Source organism: Vicugna pacos, chromosome 10, assembly GCF_048564905.1.
Source record: "Vicugna pacos chromosome 10, VicPac4, whole genome shotgun sequence".
NCBI lineage: Eukaryota > Metazoa > Chordata > Mammalia > Artiodactyla > Camelidae > Vicugna > Vicugna pacos.
Window position 1 is genome coordinate 25,326,473 of NC_132996.1, and position 22,745 is coordinate 25,349,217.

General features: G+C 34.5%; 1 protein-coding gene across 2 annotated transcripts in view; it reads right to left on the reverse strand.

The window, feature by feature from the left end:
* UVRAG (UV radiation resistance associated) overlaps positions 1–22,745 on the reverse strand; it is a 253,659-nt gene that overhangs the window by 141,629 nt on the left and 89,285 nt on the right. For both annotated transcript variants that reach the window (XM_006203319.4, XM_072969171.1), the window contains exon 7: positions 1,694–1,799. In XM_006203319.4, the coding sequence (XP_006203381.2) occupies positions 1,694–1,799 (106 nt within the window). The remainder of the gene's footprint in view (positions 1–1,693; positions 1,800–22,745) is intronic.

Genomic DNA, 22,745 nt, shown 5'->3' on the forward strand with positions numbered 1-22,745 from the left:
TGTTAAAGGGTAATAAATACTATGGAGAAAACAAAGCAGGAAAGAGAACAGAATGTACCGAGGCGGGTAGTTTTAAGTGGGGTTACAAGGGACCTAGATTTCTAGGTTCACTTTCAGTTCAAAAATCCAATGATTTTCTTATATGTTGACCAGGCAGCATAAAAACACACAGTGAACCTCTGAACCTGACCTCTTTAAACTCATACATTCTATCACCTTGCTCTGCGTGTCACCACTTATATTTTAGAAAAATAGGATTAAACATACATTTTTCTATACTGAGACAAAGCATATGCTGTCATTTAATGAAATAAGTAATTTCCCAGTCTTGCCTTGGGAGAGGAAAATAAGAAAACTAAAACCTAGCAGTTTCTCCCCAGACAAAGGCTCCAAAAATGTGGCATTTCTGTACACTACAGAAAGGATTAAAATTAGCTATTTTTTCTCCTCCTCCAATATATCTGCGGTCTGGAATTTGTTCCTTTATTGGGCCTAAGTTACAATAAGAGGTGGTTTAACAGTTTCTCCAAAGTGGAATATTTTCCATAGGCAAGAAAAGTTATATGAATAGTAAGTATTACCACTATAGTTACTGCAGCTACCATATTTTGTATGCCTGCTACATGCCAGGTACAGCACAAGCCGTTTTATATATTAGGTTGCACAATATGATACTGCCATTTAAAGGTCAAAATCAGCAATTTTATATAGATTAAATACTTTATCATCCATTAATTTTAAATTCCATGAGAGAGAAGTCTGTGTATGTTAACTGCAGTGTTGCTTTTTCATAGTTCATCTACTGAATTATTATCTAGGGCAAATCTTAAAGGTAACGGAACTTTCGTTTGGGGATATAAAGACCTCTTGCCAGGTTGATAGCGCTGCGAATAACAACTGGAAGACACTATGACACTGAGTTCGTACAAACAATTACCTAAAATTTTTTTATTTAGGACTTAATTTGAGGAGTTGAAATGATCATTATCCATAGTTCAAATTTCGTCAAAAGCTATCAATAGCCACGTGGCTTTACTTTGAGAAAAGCTCAGTTTATTAGTTATACCCACTACTTTACTTAAAAAGACAGAATCTTCATTCCAAAATTAATATTTTTTTCTCCACTAGAAAGATTATAAAGCAACGCAAAATTATACTAATATCTTAAATCTGTTCATTTGGATTGGAATTTCTATTTCTTTGGAAATACCTCATTAAAAGAATCTTTTCCAAAAGAGAACACTGTCCATAAACCATCCTATTAAGTTCAATCTAAATAATTTTAAATTCATCTTTTAAAAGCAGATTAGTCCCTAAAGTTTATTATTTTTTCCTTCTGGCAGCTATTTTTCATTCACTATACAGTTTTTGTCTAGAGTTCACATTTATGAGATATTAATAAAATAGCTTTTGATTATCTTCTAAGTAACTGTATGTAATCTGAAGTTTTAACTAGCATAAAAAGGCAGGCACTTTGTATGTTACATAATTAGCAGATGGGGAGGTTTATTTCTAGTTTAAATGCTAAAAGAAGTCTCAGTGAAAAAAAAAAAAGTCTCAGTGAAACATTTAGAGAAAAAGAAAAGAAAGAAAAAACTACCTAAAGTTTTTTGGGGGAAATTAATATAAGAAGAACATGATGATCACATTTAGAAATCAAGGAGTTTAAACAGGTTAATATATAAAAACCTACCAGCTCATTGCTTGTAGATGTGAGTCTTAGTTTTTCTTCAATTTCCTTTCCAATTTTCTGAACAGTTACCTGAGTCTGTTTAATTGCACACTGGGCTCTATGAAGCCTAGAAATAAAAGTTATAGAAAAATTTAAGTGAATTAACTGTAAACTCTCAACACAGAGCCACAGGACACAAATGGAACGAAATGAGGACAAAGTTTCCAGGATAAACAGAATTAATAATGAACTCAAACTGATCATTTCACAAGTCTCTAGCATATTTACAACAGGGAAATGACAAGAGTTACAATATGTTCTAGAAACACCCTTTCTATATCCACCTGACTGCCTCTGATGTATTGAGAGCTAAGATGCAGAATTCACAGGAATCTGAGAGACCTTAGAAAATAATCTGACTAAATCTTATCATTTGAAAGATTTGGAAACTGAGGCCCAGAGAAATTAAGAGCATTACTTAAGTCACCAGAAGAACATCACTGCTATAAAAGCTGACTATTACTTATGGGTATTCATAAAGAAAAAAGAAATTTAACAGTAATCCCAAATTAAGAGGACTGAATTAAAGCAGCAGCCTCTTTGAAACAAGGAACATTGGAAAAATTAAGAGTTATTTTCCTTTTTTGCTTTAATTATGGGTTTGTGTTTTTCTTGATCTCTTTGTCTCTAAGTATCACTTATATATTTTGTATACATGTACATATTAAAAATGGTCAAACTGTCTTAATTTGCAGATGGCATTATTTTCATTTTTCATGTAGAAAATCATTGAGAATCTATAAAACAACTACTAGAACTAATAGTATCACAGGATACAAGGTCAACATTCAGTTATATTTCTACATACAGCTCAGTAATTTTACAATCCCAATCCCAACAGACTTTGTGTGTGTGTGTGTGTGTTTTTCTTATTGTAAATTAAGAAGCTGATATATATTATAAATTATATAGAAAAACAATTAATTTAGAGATAAACCAATCTTGAAATCTGCCAGACTTCTTTTTTTGAAAAAGCTACATAATCAAAACAATATGGTCCTGGCATAAGGATAAAAAAATAGATAAATGGAACAGAGTAAAGAGTACAGAAATAAACCTACACATACATGGCCAATTGATTTTGGACAAAGGAAACTAGGCAGATTAATGGAGAAAGGAAAGATTTTTAAGTCAATGGTGCTGGAACATTGGATAAATATAGTCAGGAAAAAATGAATCTCATTTCCTACCTCACAACACAAACAAAAAAATTAATTCAAGGAAACCATAGTAAACATAAAAGCTAGTACCATAAAGTTTGTAGAAGAAACACAGGAGAATCTCTCGCTACTCTGAAGCAGGCAAAGATTTCTCAGCAAAGACATGAAAAGCACTAACCATAAAATTGAAAATGGATAAACTCTGCTTTACCAAAATAAAAAATGTCTGTCCATCTAAAGATGCCATTAAGAAAATATAAAAGTAGACCATGGACTGGGAGAAAATACTTGCAAAACAGCAGCCTGACAAAGTACTCTCTGGAGTATATAAAGAACTCTTACAAATCAGTAACAGAGACAACCTAATCAAAAATGAGCAAAAAGAGTGAAATATTCCACAAAAGAAGATATAAGGAAAGCCAATAAGCAAATGAAAAGGTGCTCAAAATCTTAGCTGCCATGGAAATGCATATTAAAATTGTAATGAGATACCATTTCACACCTTAGAATACTAAAATTAAAATGACAACACCTAATGTTATCAAGGATGTGGAGCAACTGACACTTGCATGCATTGCTGGCAAAAGTGTAAAATAGTATCACCACTTTGGAAAAATGTTTCTTATAAACTTAAACATTCAGTTAACCCATGACCCCGTATTTCTACTCCGTAACATTTACTCAAGAAATATAAAAACAAAGGGATAGACTGGGATTTCAAAATTGTAGAATAGACAAACAAGATTATACTATATAGCACAGGGAAATATATACAAGATCTTACGGTAGCTCACAGAGAAAAAAATGTGACAATGAATATATATATGTTCATGTATAACTGAAAAATTGTGCTCTACACTGGAATTTGACACAACATTGTAAAATGATTATAAATCAATAAAAAATGTTAAAAAAACATATAAAAACATGCCCACAAGAAGATTCATGGCAAACAACCCAAATATCCATCAAACAGGAGAATTAATAAACAAATTGTGGTACACTCACAATGAAATTCTTCTCAACAATAAAACAGAACACAGCACTAATCTACACAACAAGATGAATGAATCTCAAAAACATTACGTTGAGTGAAAAAAGCCAGAAACAAAATAGTACATACCATATGATTCCATTTAAACAAAGTTCAAGAACAGGTAAAAGCAATCTATGGTGACGGAAATCAAGAGTCGCTAGTTGCCTACGTGAGGCAGGACAGACCGTTAGAGAGCAAAGGGGAACAAAGGAACTACCTGAGGTGATGGAAATGTTCTGTATCTTGACTGGGGTGAGGGGTACATGAGTTTACACAGAAATTCAACTTAAGATCTAAGCATTTCATTGTATGTAAGTTTTACTTCAGTTTTTAAAAACTAGTCAACAATCCTAACCTGAAAGTTATCCTATAAATGAGGGATGGCAATTGTATTAGAGAGTTGATGGCATCAATACTTCTGCCAGCATTATTACTGTGATACTCTGCACTAAAAATATTCATGCCATATTCTGCACTTTCGGAAACTGCTTGATAGTTACTAAAGATTTCTTAGGTCATCTAAAAGGGAACAACTCTTGCTCATGAGATCAGTTCTTCAGCAATTTCCTCAGGGCTCCGAAGGAACCCAACAGAGGAGATTACACACCATCCTACTGCCTCATGCTCTGGGAGTGTTATGTGTACACACTCTCTTGATAGTAATACTCTCCTACAAAAGTGACTCTAAAAAAATTTAAAAGCAAGGAAAGGCCCTTTGTGATGTAATCCCAGCATAGACCTCCAGCCTCATTTCCTGGTATTCTTACCTTGCAGGCTCAACTGCAGCAACAGTGAACTAGTGACAACTCTCCAAACACATCATGCTATTTCTGCCTCTGTCCCTTTGAGTGAGCTCTCTCTGCCTACAAGTTTCCCTGCCGCCGAACAGATAAGTACCCTCCTAAACTCACAAAGAGGCAGCTCAAGCATAACCTCTTCTTCAAAGGCATTCCCTGACTATTCCAGACAGGTAGAGGCACCTCTTTCTATGGAAATCCATAACACAGGTGTATAACAATACTAACAAAGATTATAGAATCATATTTTACAGCAATGGTTTATTTCTCTGTCTATTTCTTTACTAGATCTTTCTGAGGGGGAAAAAACCCTCATTCTTTCATATATTTCCAGTGCTTAGCACAAAATGTGGCACAAACGCACTCAAAACATGTTGCTGACTGAATGCTGACTAATGACAGCATCTAACAGTGTAGTCCCAAGCTTTTGACTATTTTTATTGATATCAGTGAAAGACTGAAAGATTAATGTGATAGTTTTCTATATCTACAACTTCAAAATATATTCAAAACAAAAGTCACATAAATTAAAGACCATTCAATCCGGTAAGAAACAAGCAAGTTTTACTAAAAATGTTATCAGAATTCTAATATGATAGGCATTACCAACCCAGAGCAGAAATCAACAAAATAGCCTGTTACTTTAAATGGAGAGAAAATGCTGCCTAAAACTCACTGGTACTATGCAAACAACCTTGTCAAATGGTAAAGACTTTAAAAATAAAAATGATTCATGACCATAATTAATGTATGACTTCAACTATTTGGCTCTCACTGCCCCAGACGCTTTCTGATCTTACCTTAGGGGCTTAAAACACACAGACAGAGTCACATTTCCTCCAATCTTCAGTGTTATCCAAATAGACTCTCAGAGCCCCTGCTACATCAAGACAGAGCTAATAACGCCCCCCTTTCGAACTCAACAGGAGAATAAAAGTTAGAAGTATTAAGGCTTTTAAACATAACATGGGACATCCTGATTCCCCTGGGGGTGGAGAGGTGAAGGAGTGACAAGAAAAGAAACAACTGCTTTACCTCCAAATCAGCTAGCCAGTTTCAGAGGAATGTTTCCTGATTTTACAAACTATGAAATGGTACTATAAAGAAATATACATCATCCAGTCATCTGGGTGATGAGTCAGTACCAACACTAACACTCTCAAGCTGATATAAAACTCATCATCACTGGTGTGAGGAGGAGGGGGATCAAGCAGCTACTTGATAGGTATTCTGGTTATAGCAATAGATGCATCCCACTACTCAGTATGTTTTGAGAGAACAGTAAAATTGAAACTGGGCTAAAAAAAATTTTACAGCTAGATATTGCTGTGAATGTAGAGGTACACTAACTAAAAGGTATTCTGTCAAATAAATACTGAGACCATACCAACCAGAGAGTAACAATAATCTCACTAAAGGAGAAGTTAGGGAAAATTTTTGTCTGCTTAATGTTGACCATATCACATGTGAAATGCTGTATTCAATTTTAAGATGAAGAATAACAAATTAGAGCACTTACAAAGGCAGTGAAGCAAAGCTCCTTATGGCTTGCAGGGAGGGATTACAAGGAAGAAGAAAATACAGGAAAAAAACAGGAGTATTTATCATTAATGATTTTGTATTCCATATGAAAAAGCTTAGATTTTTACTTTGAAAGTATTAGGAAGTCATTAAAAAGTTTTAAGCCAATAAAGATTTAATGACATTTGCACTTTAGAAAGATCTTTCTTCCTATAACAATGTGACTGAGACACAGAGAAACAAGACAAGGCTAGTGTGAGGTTACTGTAACAGTCCTAGCAAAAGTTTAGGCATTGTCCTAAATTAAAGTGGGAACAGGAAGGACAGTGTAGATGTGAAAAGTGAAAGAGAAGGAGGGATAAAGAATGATACCTAACAACAAATTACCAGCATCAAGAATGCAAGAGAAGACATCACTACAGATCCGATAGATGTTTAATGGGAATTAGGGGAAATTATGAACAATATGCCAATAAATTTAAAAACTTATATGAAATAGTTAAGTTGTTTTAAAGCCACAAATTTCCAAAACAAACAAAAGACAAACAGAAACTCTGAATAGCCATTATCAGTTAAAGAAGCTAAATTTATAATCAAAAAAACCTTCTCACATAGAAAATTCTAGGTTCAGATGGCTTCACTGGTGAAACACTAGTCTTAACAAAAATCTTCCAAATAAGAGGGAATATTTTTCAATTTGTTTTATGAGGTCAGCATAACCTTGATACCAAAACATAACAAGAATATGACAAGAACAAAAATTACAGATAAATATCATACATGAACGTAAATACCAAAAAATCATTAATAAAATGTTAGCAAATCAAATCTAACAATGTATGAAAAAGTTAACACATCTCGATCAAATGGATTTATCTGAGGAATACAAATTTAACATCTGAAACTAAACTGTGACAGAATGAAAGAGAAAAATCATACCGTTATCTCAAAAGATGCCCTAAAAAAGTATTTGATAAAATTCATTGCCTGTTAATGATTTAAAACAAAAAACCCTCAACAAACTAGGGAAAAAGGAGAGTTTCCTCAATTTAATAAAGGGTTTACACAAAAAATCTGCAGCTAATACTATACTTAAGATCAGGAACAAGATATCCACTTTCACTACTCTATACTATATCCGGTTTTTCACTACAATGTACTCAAGATACAAACTATGGTAATAAGGCAATAAAAAGAAAAAGTCATAAATATAGGAAAAGAAGAAACAAAAATGTCTGTCTATTCACAGATGCTATATGATTGTGTACACAGAAAAAAATTTAAATCTATAATCAAACTAATAGTAAATTTAGCAAGATTGCATCAGTTGGGGTGGGGGCATAGTTCAGTGATAGTGTGCTTAGCATGCTTAGCATGCACGAGGTCTAATTGGTATTTTTACATAACATCAACAAATAACTTAAAGATATGAAAGACCTGTACTCTGAAATTATAATTGTAATTATAACTGCTGAAATTTCAAAACAACTAAACAAAGCAGAGTCATGTATCACTTCATGGATTGTAAGACTCAGTATTGTTAAGAAGTTAAGTCTCTCGTAAGTTTATCTAAAGGCAATATAATCCCAATCAAAATCCTAGCAGTCTTTTTTTAAAATTGACAAGCTGACTCTAAAATTGATATGGAAATATAAAAGTCCTAGAATCTCCAAGAAAATGTTGAAGAGCAAAGTTGGAGAGCTTACACTACTAGATTTTGTGATTAATCATAAAGCTTCAATTTGTAAAGTAGTAATAGTTACATAAGGCAAACAAATAGATTGATGAAACGGAAGTCAGATTACAGAAATAGACCTATTCATATATACTCAATTTACCTTTTGATTAGGGAAAGAAAAGCTTTGTCAACAAATGACACTAAAAATAACTGGCTATCAACATGGGAAAAAATGAACCTCAATCTCTACTTACACATCATACACAAAAATGAGCTTGAAACGATCAACGTCTAAACATAAAAGTTAAGACTAAAAAGCTTCTAGAATACTATGTAGGAAAGTACATTCATGACCTTGGATTAGGCAAAGATTTTCTAAACTGGATATAAAAGGCACTATCCATAAAATAAACACCTTATATAGTGTACTTTATCAATTTAAACATCAAGACATTACTGAGAAAATGAAAAATCAAGTCACAGAGAAAAAAATATTTGTGTTACATGTACATATATCTGACAAACAACTTGTATCCCTAAAATACAAAGAATTCCTACAAATTAACAATAAAAAACCAAACAACCCAATAAATGAAAATAGTCAAAATATTTGAACAAATACTTCACAAAAGAAGATATAAGAATGGCCAATAAGTAGACAAAATGGTGCTCAATTTCATTAGTCATCAAAAAATTAAAAATTAAAATCAAAATGATATACCAGTATAAACCTACTACAATGGCTAGAATTTACAAAACTGACAACACCAAATGATATCAAGGAATAGAGCAACTAGTGCTTTCAAACATTACTGGTGGGATTATAAAATTGTATAACTACTTTGGAAAATGTTTGGTAATTTCTAACAAATTAAATATGCACCAATCATATGAGCAGTAGCTCCACTCTTAGGTGTAAGAGAAATGAAAGCACGTGACCATAAAGGACTTTTTCTCTTCCAGTTTTATTGAGATGTAATTGACTTATAGCACTGTTTAGTGAACATCCATTATCTCATATAGATACAAAATAAGAAAAGAAAAAATATTTTTCCCTTGTGATGAGAACTGTTAGGATTTTGCTCTCTTAACAACTTTCATATATAACATACAGCGGTGTTAACTGCATTAATCATGTTGTACATTATATCCCTAGTATTTATTTATCTCATAACTGAAAGTTGGTACCTTTCGACCACCTTTATCCAATTCCCCCTCCCCCAACCCCTACAAAAGACTTTTGGAAAGATGTTCCTAGTGGCTTTATTTATAACAGCCAAAAATGAAAACAACTCAAGTGTCCATCAATAAGATAATGCATTAGCAAATTATGGTGTACTCATAGAAAAAGCACTCAGAAACAAAAAGGAACAAAGTACTGACCTATATATACAACATGGATAAATTTCAAAGGTACGCTGAACAAAAGAAGTCTGAAACCAAAACAGTACATCGTATGGTTCCATTTATAAGAAGATTAAAAACAGGAAAAGCTAATAAATAGGAGGCCGTAAGAAAAGTATTTGATTCAGCCAGGGGTGGAAGTGAGAATGTAAGAATGACTGGCAAAGGGGTATGAGGGAGCTTTTCAGATAGCGAAAAATATGTCTTCATTGAATGATGACAATGTGGGTGTATATTTGTTAAAGCTCATCTGTCTAAACACTTAAGTTCTCTTAATTTTATTTCAAATAAATTATATTGCAAAAGAAAAAGAAAGGAAATGATAGCTGGCATATGGCTTGAGGAACCAGGAAAATGGTGATGTCACTTAATAAAATGGTGAAAAGGGGATGAGCAGTTTGACAAGAAAGTTCTACTTTCAGTTTGAGGCGCCTGTGCAACATCCAAGAGGAGGTGCTGAGTATGAACTGAATACAAGGATCTGGAGCTTAGGAGACAGATCTTGGCTGGAGACAAGAAAATGGCAATCGTTAGCACACAGATGCTTATTAACGCTACAAAAGTAATGAGATCATTCTGGAAGACTGTGAGAATGAGAGAACAGGGCCTAGAACAGAATCCTAAGGAACATCAATATTTAAGAGATTAGAAAGAAAAGAAATAAAAAAACTAACAAATTCTGACCCAGAATACCCAGACAAGAAGGACAGCTGGGAGAGCTGGTATTACAGCAGTCAGAGGAACAGAATGTCTCGAGGAAGTAATAATCACTGTCATAAAATCACAGAAGGCCTAGACATATCTACAGATTAAAGCCATTTCAAATCTGTTTACCTCTCTCTCTGTCTGCTGCCACCATCGTCTTCCACTAACCAGTAGACTCGTAACTGGTTTCTAAGCTTCAACTCTCGCTCTTCTCAATTTGTCTCTACTTACCTGCCCTGCTTCCAGAATGCCTGCCTTATAGAGAGTTACAGCCACAGTCTGATTATCACCTACATCACTACGCATGTTACAACATGTCAACAATCTTTCTAGTGAAAGAAGGGAAACCGAATACAAAGACTAAAGACTTCGTCCCAACCAGCAACACAGTCCAGTACCCCAAGTTGCTCTTCTCATAGGCTAACAGAGATAGTAAACAAATTCTCTTTACACTGCAGTTACAGAGGCTCTCATACGTGTCTACAATTAAAATTCCTTACAGACAGCTAGAAACATCACAAATAATTTAAAAGATTAGTGCCGTCTAATACAGCTAGTCCTAACCATTTCACCTTTCTTCATCCCTAATAGACATGGAATGTTTTTGATACCGTAGTCTCTAAATAATAGTTAGTGTTAATAGCCAGTGCTTGATTGTCTATACAGTCCCTTTCCTTATGTAATACATCTAAAGGTAGTTAACACATATGTACTTCAGGTCATGTTTACAACACTGTCCATCAATGATAAAAGGATTTTTCTGGTGGCTGAAAAGGCTATGACATACAATTTTTTCCACACTACATACAATTTTCAATATATATTTTTAGAATTCTTGTCAAATAAATCTAGACACCAGAATAGTCATGAATCACCACAGCACTCCAAACTTCTGACCTAAAGAAACTACAAAATAATACATGGGTATCGTCTTAAGTCACTAAATTTATGGTAATTTTTTATCCATCAGTAGAAAACTAATATTCTTTTCCAATCCCAATCTTGACTACCCTGCTTTTAAGGCCAGCCCAAGTATCATCTCTTCATTATTTCATTTACAGAGCACATTATCACATTAGTCAAGGTACACCTGCACTTAGCGTAATCCCTTATCTGGTAATACTCAACACATTTTACTTTATTCATTCATCCCATCTTCACACTGGGCACTTTCCATGTTGCTAATACTGAGTTTGGTGTTGAGAGAAAAGTCACTGGGGACAGTCTACCTCTCCAGAAACATACAATTTATTTACATATTCATGCAACAAACATGTGTTAAGTGTCTAACTGGGAGTCCATGCCCTGTGTTAGGTAATGGAAATACAGAGATCAAAGATACACATCTTATATTCATAATGCTCAACCTCTGTGGAGAAATGGGTATGTAAACAATGGTGTGATACTATGTTAGAGACGCATATAGGATAATGGCTGAGCATAAAGGAGGGGCATCTATTTTAGGTGTAGTGTCGAGTGGAAGTAGAAGTCTTCTAGGAAGAAGTAAAAACTAAACTGATCTTAAAAGTCAGAATACAATTAGCTGGGTGAAAAACGAGAAAGATATTCCAAACAAAAGGAAAAGCAAATAGAAAACACAGAAAAAAGCTGGCATAACATTTTCAAGAACTGCAAGTACCTTGGCAAGGCTGGCGTACAGGGTCGTGTGGGAGAGGATGGCACATGGGAGAGGATGGCAGGTGATGAGGGTGTAAAGGTAGGCTGAGGTCAGATTATGAATACCTGGTATATCGGCTAAGGAGTTTTACCCCCAAGGCAATGGAATAAAGTTTAAAACGAGAGACCTGACTGAATATATGTTTTAAATTTAAGACTGTTTGGGCTGCAGTGTAAAAAGACCAGGGTACTTCTCAGCACAAAATGACTCAGAAATTCCTTTTTAAAAGACGAAGAAATAGATAATATTTGATAAAGCCACCCCCTTATCCGAGTGTGGTCCTCCTCAATAACCCTGGGAGCGCGGCTCTATGTAAAGCTCATATCATGCTGTAATCATCTGTTTACCGCCTTTCTCCAGCACTGGATCCCATACTCCTTGGAAACCAAGACCTGTATCCTATATCCTATTAGTGTTTGTGCTCCTGAGCTTACCCACAGTACCCAGGACAGGCCTCCAATACATACAGCTTCCCTCCCATCCCTCAGGAGTAGGGAGGGGCCCATCTCACTCTCCCAAACCCTCAAAGCACAGTAGACAATAAACAACAGATGCCTATTTTAAGATTTCTTCTGATTCTGTTTTCCTTAGATTCTATGAAATATATTTGTTGACAGACAAATTTACTCATATTTTCTTATAAATGTCTCAAGTATATAAAATTTCTGGAAAACTGCCTTGAGAAGATTTTTTAGAGTTTTCAAATCACATAATATTAGAGTACAAATTTTTGATTATCAAAATTCCTCTTACAGAGTGATTTTTATAAAGGAGCATAGCAATTTAGATACGTCTGCCTGAAACAAAGCAGAGAAGATCTATCACATCTCATTCTAGACACTACATGTCTATCAACAGCGCCTGATTTTTGTTCTGGTAGTCACATTCTACTGATTATTAACAATGACTGGACTATTGACCAAAAGTTCTACTCCTTTTTTTACTCAAGCTGTGTCCATATGTCAAGCCTTCCTCTTCCTATACAGTTGGTTTGAGAACTCAGGTATAAGGCTCTATCCTTAACCCAATTAAATTTCATCTTGAAATTTAAGATGGGCTGAATATATATTCTACCTTTCCAGCCCCTGGAGATTATCTTATATACTGATGCTGTTATACAAAGTAAACAACATTTCTATAAGCTCCACATTATCACTGCACTAGCTTTCTAAGTTTCTAAGTTTTTAAGCTTTGCGTAAGTTTCTACACCTTTGTTCAAAGGCTTAGATTGTAATATCCTAAAGGGAAGAACTATGACTCCCCTGTTCGCCAATATTTCGCCAGCATACAGCAGTTTCCAGCACACAGTACTCAATAAGCATACGGCGAGTAACTGAACAAATGAACATGTTGAACAAGACTAGATAAAAAACAGAGCCCAATGCCATGCCATTAGAAATTTTCCTCTAGGTGGACAAATCATTAAACAGTTACAAATCTTCCTATCTTTCCTATCATCTAGCTTATGCTTCTTCATCTTGCTCCCAAAGCTTTCAATACATAGCTTGCCAAACACTTTATTAGAGTTATTACCTGGAACTACAAATCTACTTACCTTTCAAAACGGACACATCAGTCTGAGACAATTTGTTCCTGGGAAAGGCTCGCTAAAAGGGAAAGAATTTAAGCTTCAATTTGAAAGGAAGGTTAGGTAGGATTCTGACAACTGTATGCAAGAGAATAGCCATTTAGGGCATCGGGAATAACTTTTCAAAGTCATTAAAAGAGCAGAGTGCATTGCATGTTCAAAATAGGAAGGAGGTGGTGTGCTAAATCAAAGGGTGCATGAGAGCAGTGTCCCTGAGTCTGGGAAGGTTGATCAGAACCAAACTGCAGTGGACTCTGAATGTCTGAGAAATTTTTTGCCTCTCCATAGTACCTACAGCGGTGTTGGACACAAGAGAATCACTCAAATGCTTGTGGATGGGTTTACTAAATATGATCGTTTCCCAAAAGACCAGAAGTCTACCCTTAAACCTGCTTCTACATTCCTCTGTCTAGACCACGCACATAATTGAGAAGAATACACAGGCTCATGGTAATGTCATCAAATAAGACAGAACACTATTGCTACTTAAGAAATTAAAATACTTTAATGGAAAATGGTAACATCTTGGGTGATGAGACACTTACAAGTGAGACTGGAAAATGGTAACATCTTGGGTAATGAGACACTTACAAGTGAGACTGGAAAGTCATATTGAGAAGATGGCAGGTGGTGTGAAAGCATGTGATGATAAACGTGTCAGGTCAAAACAAGATGTGCCCTCAAAAACTAACAAACAACACTGATGAAACAAAAGTTACAGAACATAATCAACTCCTTGGATTTCCAATTTACATCTCAAATAACTCACTTCAGACAAGAAGAACCACAGTTGGCATAAGAGCAGGCTAAATCATTCCCAGATTTTTTTCATAATACTATCCATGTGCTAACATGCAAGTTTAATTTAAAATATATTCATTGTACAATAAACATACTTGAGCAAGTACATACAAAAATACTTCAAAATTAGAAACAAGAAAGAGGACAAACTACGATATGAGCAAGGTTTTAAAAATTAAAAGGAATACTATACTGAATTTATGCCAATAAACTAAAAAACTCAGGAAAAGTAAATGATTTTCTAGAAAACTATAAACTACCAAGTTGTCTCAACAAGAGATTGAAAACCTAAATAGATCAATAACCACATAGAAATTAGAAAGGCAATCAGAGGGTAATACCTTGGAGGGTAGAGGGACTGTAGGCCCTGATGGTTTTATTGGAGAGAGCTATCACCTAAATCTAAATTACATAAATTATCTTAAATCATGGGAAAATATAGAAAGCATCTCAATTCATTTTAGGCTAGTGTAACCTTTACCAGTTTTGATTTGAACTGGAACAGCACACACAAACATAAAACTATATGCCCACCTCACTTATTTAAACAAATTGCACAATATCAAATATTAGCAAATCTGAGCTAGTGCTATATTAATAAATACATCATAAGCAAGCAAAATTTACCCCAGGATTATACAGATGGTTTAACACCATTAAGTCTATGTAATCACTACATTAATAGAACAAAGGAGAAACACTGAACTTGTTCCTGAGAAAAATCCTGTTATACCAGGCATAGAAACCTTATTTGATAACAAGAACCTATCAGAAAACTCTAATTTATACCATAATCAATAGTGAAATGTCAGAATATCAAGGATGCCTTCTGTGGCAAACTGAATTTTCCATATACAACCACAACAGTATCTCCACTCTACATGGTCTCCTGCAATATGAACATATATGCATACATGCCTACACACATGTACACATACGCTGTAGAGCTCAGGAGGAGGCTACATGAACATATAGTCAAAAAACTACGAGACTGTAAAGTTTCATCCTCTTCATATTTTTTTTTTTTTTTTTTGCTTATCAGTGACTAAAAGATTAATGAGACACTTACAAGTGAGACTGGTAATGAACTGGAGGTTCAGTGGAATGAAAAGGGAGGGAAAAAGAGAGTTGTGCTAGTTTCTTTTTTTGGAACAGACTTCAAGAGTTTTAAGTAGCAGTATGTTGGTAGGAACGTCTTCAGAGACACTGCAGTAATTTTGATTTGTGTCCAGTTAAAACTGCAACAAAACTGCCAATTTAGAAGGAATTCCATATTTGCTCATTTTCTTCAGATAGCAGGCCAAATGGAGACATTTGTTAAGCCAATTCTGAAACATTATACTAAAACTCAAAACAAGCGAAGTTAATCACACGTATTGACAATAGAGGATTGCAAGAAAGCATTTCCGTTTCTGGGAGCAATAAGTAATAAGATTATTTGTATAAACGTAGCATGCAAATATGGCAAAGAGAACAAGGCAGCGTGGAGCAGAGGATGGAGAAGCGAACTGCAAGTTAGGAATCTTGGACTTTAGTCCCTACTTTCTGACTGGCGTAGCTTTGAGACTTTGGACAAGTAAGTGTCTTAAGCTAACTGGGGTTCCATTTTCATATTTAAAATGAGAACGCTGAATTAAAAGACCTCTAAAATAACTAAAATAACTCTGAAAACTAACATCATCATGGTCCTTTGACCATAAAGGTGACCCTGATTGACAATGAGTTAATTTCCAAGTTACAGTTGACCCTTGAACAACACAGGGGTTAGGGATGCCAACCCCTGTGCAGTCAAAAATCTGTATATAAGTTTTGACTCTCCCAAAATTTAACTGCTAATAGCCCAATGTTGACTGGAGCCTTACTGATAACATAAATAGTCAATTAACACATATTTTGTTTATATACTATATACTGTATTCTTATAATAAAGCTAGAGAAAAGAAAATGGTCTTAAGAAAATCACATGGAAAAGGCCTTTCCAATACTGTATTATATGTATCAATACTGTAAGTTAGTAGTCTGTTTTTAAGATAAATCACCTGCCAGATCCTACATCAATATTGTCTTATATGCTACAAAACACTGCAGATGTTATACATATTACTAAAACTAGACATCAAAATGAAAAGATAACTTGAAAGAGAAATTCATATTTATTTGCAGGTATAATGACTGACATATTGATAAGGAAGAAGCAGCAGTATGAAGCTTTATGGGAGCCTAGGGCAGCTGATAGGATTGCTTCACTGTAGCCTAGTCTATACACCAGTGAATGAACCGTTACAAATTTTTTCTGGCAAATAGTAAAACTGTAAAAATTATGTCTTTAAAAAAACTATATGACTTTATTATATATATTTGCATGTTTATAGATAATTACTATTTGAATTCTAGGTTCTGACTGACAGCTTCAGTGAAAAGGACATTCAACTAGAAGCTAAAAGATCTGGTTCAAACTCAGTTCCAACAGTTTAAGAGCTCTGATTTACAGAACCATCTCTAACTAAGCTCTGAGTTCTCAACGGAAAGGGATCAGATCATATTAATCTTTTTTTTCATATTAATCTTTTTAATTTCCATTCTATGGTGCCTGGCCCATAAATTTGGCTCAGCTCAAATCTGAATGGGACAAAATGGAGACAAAGAAAATGATACAGAAGTAGTAACAAAGTAAGGTCCACACCTTCCACAAAAGTGGAGTGAGTCATTTTTAACCCTGAAGTTACTAAGAGGGTCTTCAGAACACCAAAATCCTTAGGATCAGCATAACTTATTCTACTTCTGGCCAAGACAGAGTAACAGATACTAGATTTACTCTCCCATGTTAAACTACTAGGAAAAAAAACTAAGAAAACATGTGAAACAGTGGTTCTGTCGACTGGCCATCAGACAACAAGGGTCAGTGCGAGGAAACAGATAAGGTGAGCACTCTGATTGCCCCAACTTACTGCCTAGAGGAAATTACCAGACTAAGGGAAATTACCAACAGAGCAAGGAGGTCCACCTGAGTTAAGGAGAAAGTTGGAAGTCCAGGGAAATCACAAGTGCTAGAGTTCAAAACACAGTGCTAGAGGAGAGTGCACAAACAGAAAACTCTGAAATCTGCAGAGAATCACACTCAAGGATTCAGCTGTGTGCTGATCAGCGAATCATCTGAGGAACTACTCAAGGCCAAGGGAAGAAAAAGCCACCTAAAAGGATTAGAAGAAAAGTAAGCAGAAATTGCACAAGGCCAGCAATTATGCCTATTCCTTATAGACAGAGTATAATCAATAATCCACAGGCCATACAGTACAGTACTGAGAAGAGTTTTGTTTCACAGGTGGATAAAATTAACCCTAGACTAAATGCTGCTCTAGTCCAGCTTTACAAAGCTTAAAAGCCAGACCTGAAAGGATGAAAATTTTTCCAAGTAACTTATATTAGAATAAACCTCAAGAATATTTACAAGACTACAAAAATACCCTGCAAACAATAAGGCAAATTTTACAATGGCTGGCATCCAACCAAAAATTACCATACATGCAAAGAAGCAGGAAAACAGAATGCAAAATGAGTAGCAAAACCAATCAATCAATCAAAACTGACCCAGAATTAACACAGATGATACAATTAGTACAAGGCCAGTTATTACAACTGTAATTCATATGTTCAAAAGCTAGAGAGGAAAGACTGAACGTTAAATAGAGACATGGAAAAAATTTTAAAGGCCCAAACTGAGCTTGAGATAAAAACTACAAAGTTTGAAATGAAAAGAAAAAAAAAAAAGGCAGATGAACAGATTAGACATCACAGAAGAAAAGACTAGTACCTGAAGATATGCTAAATGTCTATGGACATTTGGATAGAGAATATTCAAAATGAGAAAGAAATAAGACCAAAACAAAGCATCAGTGAGTGGTAGGACAACTTAGTAAGACCCAATATACATGTAATTATAGCCCAAGAAGTAGAAAATAGTAGAGAAACAGATAGAAAAAAATTTTTGAAAAATTAATGATTGAAAAATTTCCAAACTGATGAATACTATGAACCCACAGAGCCAAGAATCCCCAGCAAGTCCCAAGGATAAGAAGCACAAAGAAAATTACACCAAGGCACATCATAATCAAATGGCTCTCAAAAGTAATAAAGAAATCCTAAAAGCAGCCTGAGAAAATGACATAACGGGGAACAAATACAAGAATGACAGACCTCACATCAGAAACAGTACAAGTTAAAAAAAACAAACAGAAAAACAGTACAAGTTAGCAGACAGCAGAGTAACATCTTTAAAGAAACAGACAAAAAAACTTAGCCTAGATTTCCATACTCAGTGAAACTATCTTCCAAAAATAAAGATCATAAAAGACAATTACAGACATGCAAAAGGTGAAATGGTTCAATTACCAGCAGAAATGAACCATAAGAAATGCAAAAGGAAATACTTCAAGCATAAGAAAAATGATACCAGATGGAACTGTGGATCTGCATTTGGGAACAAAAGGCATCAGAAATGGTAACTATGTGGGAAAACATAAAGACTGTTATTATTTAAATCTTTTTTAAACTTAATCAACTGTTTAAAACACAAATAACAACAATGTATTATGGGGTTTACAACGTATGTAGAAGTAAAATACATGACAACAGTAACAAAAAGGCTGGTAAGAGAAAAATGCAGGTCACTGAAGTGAAGCCCTTAAACTGTATGTCGCATGGCATACTATCACTTGAAGATGTACATTCTAAGCCCCAAAACAACCACTAGAATAACAAAAACAAAGTAGCTAAAAAGCCAACCAAGGAAATAAAATCCAAAAAGGAAAGAGAACAAGAATAGATGGGACAAATTCAATACAAATAGCAAGACAGATTTAAACTCAACAATAACAGTGATTATTGTAAATTAAAAATAGTCCAAACATCCCAATTAAAAGGTAAAAACTGTTATACTGGATAAAAAAGTAAAACTCAACTTCATGCTATCTCCAAGGAATTCCCCTTAAATGTAAAAATGTAAAATGGGTTAAAAATATAAAAGGCATATAGGAAGAAGATGCACTGTGCTAACACTTATCAAAAGAAAGCTGAAGTGACTATATTAACATTATACAAAGTTGAATTCAGAGCAAAGAATATTACCAGGAACGTAGAGGCAATATCACAAAGATAGGACATAACAATTCTAAATGTTTATGCACCCAATAATAGCTTGGAAACAGTTCTGCATGAGCAAAATGTCATAAAACTGTTCAGACAAAACAGACAGATCCACAACTATAAGAGGACATTTTAATACCTCTCTGAATAAGTAATAGAAAGAGAGACAGAAAATAAATCAGGATACAGAACATCTAAACATATAGAACAATGAACAACAGCAGAATACATATTCTTTTCAAGTGCACATGAAATGTTTAACATTAAAGAATATATTCTGAACTATAACATATGAACATATTCTGAACCATAACCATAAATCAATAAATTTAAAAGGCGGCAAGTCATGCAATGTTAACTTCTCTCATCACAATGAAATTCAATTAGAAGTCACTTTTTAAAAATCTGGAAAATATACAAATATGCAAAAACCAAATAACAAACTTCTAAATAGCCTACGAGTCAAAAAAAAAAAAGCAAAAGGAAAATTAGGAAGTATTTTTAAATGAATGAAAATGAAAACACAATACATCAAAATGTATGAAATACAGCTAACATCCTCCTTAGAAATTTACAGTACTAAAACTACATATGAGTAAACAAGAAAAGCTTCAAATTAATGACCTCAGCTTTCACCATTAAAAAAAAAACTAGAAGAACTGCAAATTAAACTCAAAGATAGCAGGAGGCGGTTAATAATAAATATCAGAGATGGTATTAAACAGAATACAAAAATAGAGAAAAATCAGTATCGTATCAAAAGTTGTTTCTTTGAGAAGAGCAATAATATTGGTAAACCTACGGCTAGACTAACCAGCAGTAGGAATAGGAGAAGTAATAGCACTACAGATTCTACAGATACTATATTTTACCACTTAGACAAAATGGCTAAATTCCTTGAAAGACAAACTACCAAGACTCACTCAAGAATAACAGATAACCTGAATAGCCCTATATCTAAATAATTTAATTTTAGTTAAAATCTTCCTACAAAGAAAATTTCAGGTCCAGATGGCTTTACTGTGAATTCTACAAATATTCAAAGAAAGAAAGAATACCAACTCAATACAACCTCTTCCAGAAAACTGAAAAGGGTATATTTCTCAACTCATTCTAAAATCCCTTATAGAGGGATTAACTGTTGATGGACATTCAGATTGTTTCCAGTTTTTGGCTAATGCAAATAAAGATCTTATGAACATTTGAATATAAATCTTTATTTGGACATATGCTTTTATTTCTCTTGGATAAATAACTAGGAGTAGAATGGTTGGGTCATATAGCAGGCACATGATCATGGAGTATTCATGCGATGGAATACAATTTAATAATAAGAAGAAATGAACTATGTTGATACACACAACAACATGGATGAATCTCAAAATAATTATCTTGAGCTATAGAAAGCAGAAATAAAACCCCACATACTCCATGATTCTATTTATTTAAAATTCTAGAAAATTCAAACGAATCTATGGCAACAAGCAGCGTATCACTGGTTGCCTGGAGATGGAAAGACTATGAGCGGGTAGGAGGGATTACCAAGGGCACAAGGCGAAACTTTCAGAGCTGCTGGATATGTTCATTGTCTTAATTATGGTGATAGTTTCATGCATGTTTGCATATCAAAACTCTTCAAACTGTACACCCCCAGCTACGTAAAGTTTATATGTTGATTATATCTTAATAAAGCTGGTTTTTTTTTTTGAAAAAATCCTTAGCAAGAACTTTCATCTCCATTAATTCTTACACAGGTACACAGCTAGTCCTTGGACAGAGATATTATGGTACTTTCCTTAAAAACTACAGTGGAAAATTCACCAAGTATTTATTAGACACATTCAAACACTAGCATCCACACATTTCTTCAATAAATATTTTTTCAAACCTAAAATGCAGAACAGTGCTGAACTAGCTGCTAAGAGTACAAAGATGAATTAGATCTGATATTTTCCAACAATCTCTTTTAAAAGATTTAATTAAAATTTACTGGTAAGAAACAATGACCTTTCTTATTTTCTGGTCCCTCATTTATAGACATGCAAACAGAGAAGCACACACATGTTGACTACTCATCTCTCACTACAAAACTGATGCGATATTCTGCTCTATATTTTAAATATACTTGATCACCAGGCTTGTAGCAAACTTCAGCACTACTTACTTCAGTCTAACCCAGAATGGAAGAGCCTGATCAAGGCCACAGGGGAGTCCAAATGGAGGTAGGAGGATGATGACTCACTGCAGGACACAGAACCTCAGTGGGGTAAGGATGGGGTCCATCTGTGGTGGCGGGATGGCAGTAGTAACAGGAGATTGACTAATATTAGAGGGAACTGATCTAATAAGTAGATATACTGACAGTAACAGGAAGCCAAGTTTCCATCTTTGGAGAAGGGAGTCACAAATATAGAAAGGAACTTAAAATGAACCTGTCGTATTGGAGTGGAATTGAAGATATCAGTGTTAACCCACAGTTTTTGACAGAAGTAGGTAGGCAGGTAGGTAGATAGATAGACAAACAATGTAAAACGTGTGTGTGTGTGTGTGTGTGTGTGTATGTGTATGTGCATATATTTTCCAGCTCTCTCCACTGAGGGCCTGGGGACAGTGATGATCCAGGTGCAAAGAACACAACAGACCCAGATCTCAGTTTCTAAAACACTGCTCTTCAGTAAAAGAAATCAAAGCTCCTTGGAGAAATGACTGATTTTAATGCAGGGGCAAAGGGAATACAGGCCTGGAATATTCTGTGCCAGAAAGTAAGGAAGTATTCAAAGAGTGATGGAAATATGTTGTAAGAAAACAGAAGCCAGCTTGAAAAGGTTCCCATGGCCAAATCTGGAATAATTTGAGTACCAAAATAAGTAACTATAGTAAAGATTATTACCCATTGGATGAAACAGGAATCTATGAATCCATACTGCTGTAAATAAATAAATGAGGAAGAGAAGAAAGCTGCCTTTCCTTACAGTAGAATGTCAACTGATGAATATATGAGATGATAGAATATAAAATAACCATTTGGCAACCATTACTTTATAATTAGTTCAGCCAAGAAACATCACTGTATGTTAAAACTAATGAGTGGAAAATTGATGAGAAATGAAATATACATAATCTAAAAATACCTTCCCACAAAATACTTATAGACTGCAAAGTCAAAAAGGGTAACTTGACAGGAGAAACTTGACAGATACCAATCCAATGCAGTGTTCACAGTTAACATCACAAGTAATGGGGCAAATCAAAATTGTCTACTGCTTGATAGGATGCAAGAACACAGCATCACTTGTATAATACTCCTTCTAAAAATACATAACCTGAATCTCTTCACTAGGAAAATCAGACAGACCAAAATCGAAGATCACAAAAAAAAAAAAAAAAGGCCTAAAATCTTCAAAAATGCTAAGGTCACAAAAGTCAAGGAAAGACTGAAGAACTGCTTCAGACTATAGAGCTGTGACCCCCCTAAATGCAATGTGTGATCCTGGAGGAAATTT